This window comes from Gorilla gorilla, chromosome 20, assembly GCF_029281585.2.
Source record: "Gorilla gorilla gorilla isolate KB3781 chromosome 20, NHGRI_mGorGor1-v2.1_pri, whole genome shotgun sequence".
Taxonomy (NCBI): domain Eukaryota; kingdom Metazoa; phylum Chordata; class Mammalia; order Primates; family Hominidae; genus Gorilla; species Gorilla gorilla.
Window position 1 is genome coordinate 27,502,147 of NC_073244.2, and position 12,714 is coordinate 27,514,860.

Genomic DNA, 12,714 nt, shown 5'->3' on the forward strand with positions numbered 1-12,714 from the left:
TATTGGGACTATAGGCATGTACCACCATGGTTGGCTAATTTTTTCATTTTTTTAATGGAAACAAAATCTTATTATGTTGCTCAGGCTGCACTGGAACTCCTGAGCTCACGTAATTCTCCCATCTTAGCCTCCCAAAGTGCTAGGATTACAGGTCTGAGCCACCCTGTTTGCAAAATGGTAGCAATTTTTCATCCCCCCTGTATCCATGCCCACTGCCAGATGCTTTTACAGTTGTTTCCATCAAGATTCAGAATCTGTTTTCCAAACCCTAGATCAGGCTGGCCTTATTTGCTAAGGGCAGTAGAAACCTGTGAACATGGCAATGAGCTAGTTTGGGGCCTAGGCTCAAATGGTCTTGAGTGCTTCTGTTTTTCTTTTAGAATGTTGACATCACCTTGGAAAAAAGCCCATGTTAGCCAGCTGGAAAATAAGGTATCATGGGGAGGAGAAGCAAGGTGTCCCTGTTGACAACCCCAGAAGCAGAACATCACCCCCAGAAGCACAGCTGCCTAGTCAACAAGCAGCTGACGACATATGTCTGAAGGAGCTCAGCTGAAACCAGAAGAATGGCACCACTGAGCCCAACCTAAATGGCTGACCATCTCAATTATGAACTAATAAGTTTTGGATGATTTGTTATGCTGCAATAGCTAACTAATACATGCACCCAGTGCAGATAGGATGCCAGGATTCAATGACAGGTTGATTACTAGTTACATTCTAACAGTGGGCACCCTATAGGTACTGATTTTTTCCCCTGATTTAAAGTTGGGTGACTTGTAAGAGAATGTTGAGTAATGCAGAAATATACGTAGACATGTGTGCATGTGATTGGTGCTTATACCCACACAGTCCCACACACCACAGGAGAAAACAGATAACTACAGCCTGACTATTAGGGTCAAGGCCAATAGCAAAATAAGTTTTGCCTTTAATCTGTTTCTGCATATCTAAACATTTGAGGTCAACATTTGTGGACAGATCTGAAGACACAGAGTTTTATTATCCTGTGGCCCTGACATTCTTTCTTCACTGTCTGATCTCTGGAAGAAAAGTGGGCAACAGGTGGCCAGCAGTGGTCTACCTGTGGTTGTTTTACTCCTGCTGCCATCTGCTCTTTTTATGGCCACTATCTGTTCCACCCTTAGAACTGAAGAAAGATATTGGTAGGGAGAGGCTCTGCCTTCACTTCTGGCAGAAAAGGGATGTTCAGTTCATTCACCCCCCGACATCAGAGCTGAACTTCAGTGTGGCAGCTATTGGCCATGTGTGCCTCCTGAGTGACTGGAATGTGGCTGGTCTGAACTGCGATGTGCTAGAAAGGTAAAATACAGAGTTAGTTTCAAAGATTTAGTTTCAAATGTTTATATACATTATTAATAATTACACATTCCTCACACATTAAAATGATAATATTATGGACATATTGGGTTAATTAAATTGTTACAATCAATTCAACCTCTTCCTTGTTTCTTTTTCAAGTTACTCTACTAGAAAATTTAAGATTCACATGTGGCTCACATTTTATTTCTGAAGATTACCTCCTTTTTAAAATTTCAGTCTGCCTGCTCAAAGGACCAGAGCCAGGAAGGTCATAAAATCTGAAATTTTAAAATAATTATTGTTACATTCTTTTCATTTTTGAATAGCCACTATATATATAAATATAAATATATATAAGTATATGTATTATATATAAATATAAATATATATAAATATAAATATATATTATATAATATATAATGTATACTATATATTATGTATAATATACAATATATATTTATATATAATATAATATATAATATATAAATATAAATATATATAAATATATAAATATAAATATATAATATATAAATATAAATATATAATATATATAAATATAAATATATAAATATATAAATATATAAATATAAATATATATAAATATGTATAAATATAAATATATAAAAATATATAAATATAAATATATAAATATAAATATATAAATATAAATAAATATAAATATATAAATATAAATAAATATAAATATATAAATATAAATAAATATAAATATATAAATATATAAAAAATATATAAATATATATAAATACATAGAAATATATAGAAATATATACATAAATATATATATTTATATATATATATATATATATATTTTTTTTTTTAGACAGAGTTTTGCTCTTGTTGCCCAGGCTGGAGTGCAATGGCACAATCTCGGCTCACCACAACCTCCGTCTCCCAGGTTCAAGCGGTTCTGCTGCCTCAGCCTCCCGAGGACCTGGGATAACAGACATGGGCCACCACAACCCGCTAATTTTATATTTTTTGTAAAGACTGGGTTTCTCCATGTTGGTCAGGCTGGTCTCTAACTCTGGACCTCAGGTCATCTGCCCGCTTCGGCCCTCCAAAATGTTGGGATTACGGGCGTGAGCCACCGCGACCGGCCCCATATATTATTTATAAGTGCATATGACCTTACACACAAGATTAAATGCAAATAACCTCTGGGGTGGGCCTGGCTCAGCTCAGGGAGGAAGCCCTGTCAGAGAAGGATGCAGCCCAGGCTGTCACTCTTCTTTGAGCCCCGCATCTCCTCACATCTTCCGTCAATCATGGCCTGAGGGGGCGGGGATTTAAATGTTATCCAATCGAAGACGCTAGGCAGGGAACCGTCCAATCAGGCACGCAGGTGAAGCGGACAGGGCGGCTTCCGGGTTTGGCGGGGCCTTTGTCTCTCGCTGTGGCCTGAGCTCCAGGTCTCGTCTTCAGCGCTCTGTGTCCTCTGCTCCTAGAGGTCCAGGCTCTGTGGCCCTGTGACCTGCAGGTATTGGGAGATCTACAGCTAAGACGCCAGGAACCCCTGGAAGCCTAGAAATGGTGAGAGTGCCGGGTCCGACATCCCCAGAGAGGGGAGGGGCTGGTTGTAATGGGTGGGAAGTGGCTGTGGCGGGACTCAGGCCTCCCGGCAGTCAGCTGCACAATCTGCGCCCCGAGTTCTCCTTGCCCAGCTGGGCCTCAGTCCCCATCAGCCTTAAGATGGCGGCTGCGCTGACAGGCGGGCCTCAGCACGTCCTGTCTCTTCCTTGCGCAGTGACTGTGCCCTGGCCTGGAGCCCTCTCTGGGCAGCTCTGCATCCGCAGCGCCGCGTCTCTCCCAGACTGTGCAGGGACCACGGGAGGATCGTCACGGGAGAATAGTCACGGGAGAATCCTGACTTGGGGTGCGAGTTCATGAATGGGAAGAACTTTGGTCCTGGGTTCCTAGTTCCTCTTTTCTCCTATTAAAAATGTACAGGCCGGGAGGGGTGGCTCACGTCTGTAATCCCAGGACTTTGGGAGGCCGAGGCGGGCGCATCACTAAGTCAGGAGTTCAAGACCAGCCTGGCCAGCATAGTGAAACCCCGTCTTTACTAAAAATACAAAAATTTGCCGGGCATGGTGGCACACGCCTGTAGTCCCAGCTACTTGGGAGACTGAGGCAGGAGAATCACTTGAACCTGGGAGGTGGAGGTTGCAGTGAACCGAGATCGCGCCACTGCACTACAGCCTGTGTAACAGAGCAAGACTCCGTCTCGGGAAAAAAAAAATGTACAGAAGTCACCGCAAAAATATTAAAGAAATTAATCAAAGAGTGATTAAAAAACTGTAGAGCACCCAGCTGTGGTTTGTAATTTGTTGTTCATGGCGGGGCTTGAAGGAAAGACTTTTATAAGGGTGCATGATGAAGAAAGCCAAATTCAGTAATTGGTTAGGTACCGTTATGTAGTTTCTTAGATTGTACAATAAAGGTGAAAATTTTCTGGTTGTGTAATCAGAGCTTAATTGGCAGTATACCGTTGATTAAGCCTGAATTTTGTGTCTTTCAATGTACTAATTTTCAAAACGATGCGCTTGAGTTAGATTTTTTATTTATTTTTTTTTTTTTGAGATGGAGTCTCGCTCTTGTCGCTCAGGCTGGAGTGCAGTGTCACAATCTCGGCTCACTACAACTTCTGCCGCTGCCCGTGTTCAAGCTTCTCCTGCCTCAGCCTTTTGAGTAGCTGGAATTACAAGCGCCTGCCACCCTGCCCAGCTAATTTTTGTACTTTTAGCACAGACGGGGTTTCACCATGTTGGCCTGGCTGGCCTCGAACTCTTGACCTCAGGTGATCCGCCTTGAACTCTTGACCTCAGGTGATCCTCCTGCCTTGGCCTCCCAAAATGCTGGGATTACAGGCGTGAGCTATCACGCCCAGCCACGTTAGATCTTTTTAAAAGTAGGAACCCAGGGTCTAGAGACACCTCAGTCTAATTGTCTGCCACTCAATTATTTTCACACTCCATGGGGAACTGATTTTCTGCTGCATTTTTCACCTGTGTCCCAAGCAGGGTCTTAAGTCTAACCCCCATCCCCCATTTCTCCAGCCTCACTCTGGCTTGCAGTAAGATACTAAATTTCCAGTTCTTTCTGGCGTTCCCAAATGCCAACTTTTCCTCCCTAATTCACATTATCACCTATTTGTCCTTTAGTGTACTTTTTTTACACCATATTTTAATTAGTTATTTTCTAACAAAGTATTAAATGGTGCTTTTAATAAGATTTGTTATCTGTTTATAAATATTTCCCATGTGAAGAAAGCAAATAATAATCCCCTGACACTGTGTTGTAAAAACTCTCTGTGCTTCTTCTCCTTGTATCTTCTCTGGGCACAGAGATCTTGTCTCAGGATGTTTTTGGGTCAAGGTTTTCCTTTGGAAACTTTATGGGGTGTTGTGTCCTCAGTCACCCTTCAGTTTTTTTCTGGTCCTGGGTTTCAGTATTGTCTGGGGATAAACCAAGATATCCGCCATGGTTATGTCAGTTAGAGTGTCTAGTGGATATCAGCTTCTGGGTTATTTTCTCCCATAGGAGAACCTGAAGTCTGGAGTGTATCCTCTCAAGGAAGCAAGTGGATGCCCTGGGGCTGACAGGAATCTTCTGGTGTACTCTTTTTATGAAAAGGTAACCCCTTGAGATGTTAAAATTGTCTTCACCCAACCCAGCTTTCATTTCTTGGAGACACATTGCTGGTCAACCAATCAGACTGTGGCATTGAGGGGAAAACAAATAATTTTTGCCTCTGGATTGTCTAAGGGGGCAGAAAAATAGTGAAATAAATATAGTGAAAGTAAAATAGTGGAAAAAAGTGGAACATTTGTGACAGAAAAAATAGTATCCCAAAAGACAAAAAGAAAAAGAAAAACACTGACCCCAGTGAGATGGTGTAAGAACTTGCAAAGTTAAATGCCTGTGGGACAGTCACTGGGGCATAGTGTGGTATCTCCTGAGTGGGTGGTTCTTGAGCACATAAGTGAGCAGGAGTGGGTGGAAGACTGTTTCAAGTGATTGAATGGCCTGACTTGAAACATGAGTCAGACACATCTGTTTTTTCATCAGCACTGCCACTCCCTGGGTTTGTCACCTTGAAAAGATTTGTTCACTTATTTTAACTTCAGTTTTTTAGCTGTAAATTCTATTAGTAGAGCTTGAAAGGTAGGAAAATATTTACCAAAGGCATAAAAGTGGTGGGTTTAAGAAAAAAATAGTATCTAATAATATATTCCATTCATTAAAAATTCTCTATTCCCTTTTTACCCCCAGGGTGAGTTTAGGAATTTTCTCAGGTGTGTTTTTTATGGCTGGGTGATTTCAAACAGAATTCTAAGGCTCAGCTTTTGGAATGCTACCAAGGAAATGAGTAGGTAAAATCTCTGTTCCATTTTTTTGTAGAAAATAAATACATTTCTACAAGAAAATGTGGTAGATAATTGGTGAGTTACATAGATTCATGAAAACATCAGTTTCTCTCTCTGCAGGGTAAATTTGTGACAGTAAATATCTCTGTTCAAATCCTGTTATCTTGATTTCTGAGTTTCATGCTAAATTTTATGAGATGAAACTTGGTACCACCTAGAAGTTTTCCCATATGACTAATTGTTTACTAAATGATTCTTAATGGAATTAATAAAATAATGCATACATTATGTGAAAGAAATAGATATTTTGCTTTTTTTTATTGAGGTATAAATTGCAAACACCTTAAAATTTCCTTCCCTTATATGAACACTGTGACTAATTTTGCTAGATTTTTCAAACACATAGTTTCAAAAACCAAGTGAGTAACTCTAACATAGAAATTAAAGCTTCAGCCCAGTGACTCAGAGCTAAGGCTAATATTGAGCCTGCAAAAGGAGTTTATTACAGGCCCAGTTAGTTTTTTTCTGGGGAGCCTCCCCTGCAGATGTCCTAGCCTGCTCACTCTAGCTGTGGAAGAAGCTTTTCTGCTGAGAGAAGCTACAGAGTCCTGGAAAGGTGGGGACCCACAGGCAGATGCAGTTAAGGTTAAGATGGTAGGAGATTGAGAGGGTCTTACTGATGATAAAGTTGTTATTGTTTGAAGGCAGTTTCTAGACTTTGTAATACCTAACAAAGTTAGATTTATGTTAAAAATTTGAATTCCAAAGGACTATTGCAACAGAAGGAAATACCAACTGTAAGAACCTTAAGGATTGCAAAGTTTAGGCAGAAAAGGGCTTTCTTTCATGGGGAGGAGCAAACAAAATTAGAAGTTGGAGACGGCCGGATGCTGTGGCTCACACCTGTAATCTCAGCACTTTGGGAGGCCGAGGCAGGCGGATCATGAGGTCAGGAGATGGAGACCATCCTGGCTAACATGGTGAAACCCCGTCTCTACTAAAAATACAAAAAAATCAGCCGGGCGTGGTCGCGGGCACCTGTAGTCCCAGCTACTCGGGAGGCTGAGGCAGGAGAATGGCGTAAACCCAGGAGGCGGAGCTGGTAGTGAGCCTAGATCGCACCACTGCGCTCCAGCCTGGGTGACTGGGCCAGATTCCATCTAAAAAAAAAAAAAAGTTGGAGGGGACTGGCAAATGAAGGGTGAAATAATCAGATTTTAGATCAGAGAATGTTTTACCCTGAAGTCAGCATGTTCTTAGGAGGGACATAAAATGGAGTTGTATATTGGCTGAGATTGAGGGTAGCTCCAAGTTCAGGAGCCTGTGAAAAATATTATTTAGACCACTGAAGACAAATTCAGCTGATTTTTTTAAATGAGAAAAAATGTGCAGAGTTCTTATCGGAAAGGGGTCACAGTCCACACCCCAAGAGAGGGTTCTTGGATTTCACTCAAGAAAGAATTCAGGGTGAGTCTACAGAGTAAAGTAAAAGCAAGTTTATTACAAAACAGAAGGAATAAAAGAATGGCTTACTCTATAGGCAGAGCAGCCCTGAGGGCTGCTGGTTGCCCATTTTTATGGTTATTTCTTGATTATATGCTAAACAAGGGGTGGATTATTTTTGCCTCCCAATTAGACAATATAAAGTAATTTTCTGATGTTTCCATGATGTCTCCATGGCATTTTGTAAACTGTCATGGCACTGGTGGGAGTGTAGCAGTGAGGACAACCAAAGGTCACTCTCATCCCATCTTAGTTTTGGTGAGTTTTATCCACCTTCTTTACTGCAACCTGTTTTATCACCCAGATCTTTATAACCTGTATCTTGTGCTGAATTCTTGTCTCATCCTGTGACTTAGAATGCCTAACCATCTGGGAGTGCAGCCCCGTAGGTCTCAGCCTCATTTTACCCAGCCCCTATTCGAAATGGATTTGCCCTGATTCAATACGCCTCTGACATTTCTCCTTTTTTTTTTTTTTTTTTTTTTTTAATCTGAGACGGAGTCTCACTCTGTTGCCCAGGCTGGAGTGCAACGGCATCATCTCGGCTCACTGCAACCTCCACCTACTGGGTTCAAGTATTTCTCCTGCCTCAGCCTCCCCAGTAGCTGGGATTACAGGCGCCTGCCACCACGCCTGGCTGATTTTTGTACTTTTTTTTTTTTTTAGTCCAATCAGTTTACTCTGCTTTCTCCATCTCCTCCTCCCATTATTCAGCCATTGGAACTGGGAAACCTCCTACTTTCCCCCTGTTTGTACTCTTTCCACAATTCATCTTGTCTTTCTGCAGCCATATCTTCTTAATACAGACTGAAGTTTCTGTCATTGAGAACAGAGTGATCCATAAACCTGGTCATCGCACTTTTTATGAGACAGTAATGTGGGCCCCAGATCCATGGCATGGTTTCCTCTGGATGCACTCCTGGATCTAATTTTTGTATTTTTAGTAGAGACGGGGTTTCACCATGTTGACCAGGATGGTCTCCATCTCTTGACCTCGTGATCCACCTGCCTCGGCCTCCCAAAGTGCTGGGATTACAGGCATGAGCCATCGTGCCTGGCCGTAATCTCTGACTTTTTTTTTTTTTTTCTTGAGACGGAGTCTCACTCTGTTGCCCCAGCTAGAGTTCAATGGCATCATCTCAGCTCACTGCAACCTCCGCCTCCCAGGTTCAAGCGATTCTCCTGCCTCAGCCTCCTGAGTAGCTGGGACTACAGGCGCATGCCACCATGCCAAGCTAAGTTTTGTATTTTTAGGAGAGACGGGGTTTCACCATGTTGGCCAGGATGGTCTCGATCTCTTGACCTCGTGATCCGCTCACCTCAGCCTCCCAAAGTGCTGGGATTACAGGCGTGAGCCCCCATGCCCGGCAGATGCCTTTTATTTTCATCTCTTCTCTGATTGCTCTGGCCAGGATTTCCAATTTTATGTTGAATAGGATGTTTGAGAGAAGGCATCCTTATCTTGTGCCAGTTTTCAAGGAGGAATGCTTCCAGCTTGTGTCCATTCAGTGTGTTGGCTGTAAGTTTGTCATTGATGTCTCATTGTTTTGAAGTATATACCTTCAATGCCTAGTTTGTTAAGGGTTTTAAACATGAAAAATGTTAAATTATATTGAAAGTGTTTTAGCATCTATTGAGATAATCTTGGTATTTGTTATTCTCTTTATGTGATGAATAACATTTATTGATTATATATTGAACCAACTTGCCTCCCAGAGACGCAGCCTACTTGATTATAGTGGATTAGCTTTTTGATGTTCTTCTGAATTCAGTTTCCCAGTATTTTGTTGAGGGTATTTTCATCAATGTTCATCAAGGATATTGGCCTGAAGTTTTCTTTTTTTTTTATCTTTGCCAGGTTTTGATATCAGAATGATGCTATTCTTATATATAATGAGTTGAAAAGGAGTCCTTTCTTTTCAATATTTTGAAATATTTTTAGTAGAAGTGGTACTAGCTCTTTTTTGTACATCTGGTAGAGTTCAGCTAGGAATTTGTCTGGTTCTTTGCTTTTTTTTTTGGCTAGTAGGCTATTTCTTACTAATTCAATTTTGGAGCTTGTTATTGGTCTATTCAGGGATTCAGTTTCTTATTTGTTCAGTCTCTGGAAAATGTGTCTTTGCCCCCAGGTTACTATTCTCAAGCTTGGCCCAAATAAACTCTTATATTCATGTTGCCTCAGCTTTTTCCTTTTAGGTAGTCATATCATGTAGAATGAGCTAGAGCAGCCTCTATGAGGGGATCTCTCCTTTGATTGTACTCCACTTGCTGTAACACCCAAGAATGCGGAGTGTGGTTGATCCTACCTAGAATCTGCACATAAGGTCTGGCCTCTTCCTGGGATTTACAGGACACGGCCAGACTTTAGATTGAGAATGTACAGAAAACCAACAGGAGGCATTTTCTCCATTGTGAGTTGTCAACATAGACATCTTAAAGCCCCCTTTGAGAGTGTGGTTCTTTAAGCTTTTCAGATCTTGTTCAGTGATTTGCCACAGTTATGTGAGAGGCTCCAGATATAAATAGAATCTGATGACAGAATCAGCATTTTAAGAGTGAGATATCAAAGTCATAATGTATCCATAGCCATGACCACAACTATACCTACCTGTAAAATGGGATACTGGAGTAGAGTATTCTTGTCTTTCTCCTTACCCAAAAGCTAGCAAATTGGGACAAGTGATTAGGTTCTGGAGCTCCACCAGGCCATTTTCTATTTAGAATCAGACTGAATCTCTCCAGCCTGGATTATCATTGGGCCATCAGCCCAGGGTCACTAAGAACCCTCTCACAATCACCTAGACATCTTTGAGACATTTGAGGATGTCCAGGGCAGAATTGTGTCAGGCTGACAAGAGTGGTTAATTCTGCTTCTGGCTTGGTGTAAGAGAAATGAGTCATTCTGTGTGTGTGTGGTTTTTTTAGGGTTTTTTTTTCTTTTTTTAGACAGAGTATTGCTCTATAGCCCAGGCTGGAGTGCAGTGGCGCGATCTGGGCTCACTGCAACCTCCGCCTCCCGGGTTCAAGTGACTCTTCTGCTTCAGCCTCCTGAATAGCTGGGAATACAGGCACTTGCCACCATGCCTGGCTAATTTTTGCATTTTTAGTAAAGACAGGGTTTCACCATATTGCACAGGCTGGTCTTGAACTCCTGACCTTGTGATCCGCCCACCTCAGCCTCCCAAAATGCTGGGATCACAGGTGTGAGCCACCATGCCTGGCAATTCTGTGTTTTTTTTTCCCCTTATACAAGAGATAACTTTGGTTGGTACCCAGATGAGAGTTTCTCAAGTTTCCTGGTACTTGGATGAAAGCAATAGGAGGTCTGGTGACTCAAACAGATAAAGTAATTGTTTTCATTTTATATGGCCATTCAAAAAACAGATGAAGCAGTCATGATCCTTACTATCCAGGAACATGTCTAGACTAACAACTGGATACATGGGTGAATTAAGCATTATATGGTTGGTACAATGAATAGATGTGTGCAAAAAAAATTGGGGCCACTGTTTTATATTGTTACTTCTGATACCATCAGCTGAAGAGATATTTATGGAGTGAAGATTTGTTATTATTTGTGTTTCCTCTACTTTGCTAAGAATATATATTTATCTTCTAGTATAATTATTCTAAAGAACTTTAATAAATTTGTTTAAATTGCTTATTAGTATATGTTATAAAATTGACAGGGCAGTGGCAAAAATAGATTAAAGTTACATAAGCTCTGGGATTTAAGATTCTCTTATGTAAGCTTAGGAAAAACAAAACTGGAAATACCTTGGTGGCAGAGAGAACATAATTCTACATAGGGTCCTTTCCCTGCCCAAATTCTGTTCAGATTCACGCTTTTTGGAGGCCTTATTTATGTCTGGCACCGCTCTGGAGCCTTACCTCACAAAACTGATTTATAAAAATCAGAGTTTTGGCTGGGTGTGGTGGCTCACACCTGTAATCCCAACACTTTGGGAGGCCGAGGCAGACAGATCATGAGGTCGGGAGTTTGAGACCAGCCTGACTAACATGGTGAAACCCCGTCTCTACTAAAAATACAAAAATTAGCCGGGCGTGGTGGCACATGCCTGTAATCCCAGCTGCTCAGGAGGCTGGGGCAGGAGAATCGCTTGAACCCGGGAGGCGGAGGTTGCATTGAGCCAAGATTGTGTCACTGCACTCCAGCCTGGCGACACAGCGAGACTCCATCTAAAAAAAAAAGACTGGAGTTTTGTCTGGGGAGTCCTGCTGCTTTTCTAGAACTGGTGCTCACAATTTTCTGAAACCCAAAAACAGATAAGTGACAGAAATAAACTATTTATTTTAGGATCTTATTTTTTGAATTTTGTATTAAAACCAGTGCTTACAGAAACATTCCATTTAGCACCTTGTTTTCTGTTTCTGCCAATCTAGCAGTTGCTCCACAAGCCACAAACAAGTAAATGTATACACAATAAAAATTTCTCTAAACTACATTAAACTTTTTCTATGTTCTTCTCATCTGCGTGTATTTAACTTTTATTCTATACATTTAAAACAAAATCAATGACAGAGAAACAGAGGAAGAAATAAAAATGCTGAACCCTTTATCTAAGTCCTGGGAATTATTGAACACTTAGTATCAACTTCCAGGGTGTTATTAGGATTAAATCACAAAATGTGTTATTCCCAGCACAGTGCTCTGTAACATACCCTTGAGCACATAGTACCTGCTTAATAAACATTGCATTTGTGTATGTGTACATGTTATTTTCCAAAGGCAGATTTATTCAGACATTGCCACCTTCTGAGCCAGCGAAGAATATAAAAATTTAAGATGGAGATTGGTTTTATTTGTACCAGAAGTATTTGTGTTGTGACAAGAGTGCTAAGTGTAAGGGACTCTGTGCTGTACCTGCTTCTTTAACTAATGCTAATGAGCCCAGGGAGAACAACATCAGCGTTGACAGGGAACTTGTTTGAAACACCCATTCATGAACCCTTTTCAAACTTGCAGATCCACATTACGTAGAGTGGGGCCAAAATTACCAAACGAGTTTTAAGCTCATTAAAGTTTGAGAGGCAGTGCTTAGCTAAGTGGTTATCAGCCCCGTCTTGTTTTTTTGTTTTGTTTTGTTTTTGTTTTTGAGACAGGATCTAACTCTGTCACCCAGTCTGGAGTGCAATGGCATAATCTCGGCTCAGTGAAACCTCTGCCTCCTGGGTTCAAGCCATTCTTATGCCTCAGCCTCCTGAGTAGCTGGGATTACAGGCACCCACCACCATTCCTGGCTAATTTTTTGTGTTTTTAGTAGAGATGAGGTTACACCATGTTGGCCAGGCTGATCTTGAACTCCTGACCTCAGGTGATCCATGTGCCTCGGCCTCCCAAAGTGCCGGGATTACAAGTGTGAGCCACCGCGCCCGGCCTCTGCCCAGTCTTCTAATTAGGATTACATGGCAGAAATCTCTGTACTTACGCCCTTTCCACGGATTTCGTTTATTGTTCTGGGTGGAAGCATCCATGTTG

At 41.3% G+C, this 12,714-nt stretch overlaps 1 protein-coding gene across 2 annotated transcripts in view; it reads left to right on the plus strand.

Moving 5' to 3' along the window:
* Window positions 1-2,674: 2,674 nt before the first annotated feature.
* The window catches only part of ZNF430 (zinc finger protein 430), a 37,528-nt gene continuing 27,488 nt past the window's right edge, over window positions 2,675-12,714 (plus strand). The window contains exons 1-2 of one of the 2 annotated variants that reach the window (XM_031004441.3): window positions 2,675-2,874; window positions 4,885-4,977. In XM_031004441.3, the coding sequence (XP_030860301.2) occupies window positions 2,872-2,874; window positions 4,885-4,977 (96 nt within the window). In that variant the 5' untranslated portion in view covers window positions 2,675-2,871. The remainder of the gene's footprint in view (window positions 2,875-4,884; window positions 4,978-12,714) is intronic. The other variant, XM_055372299.2, reaches the window with a different exon arrangement.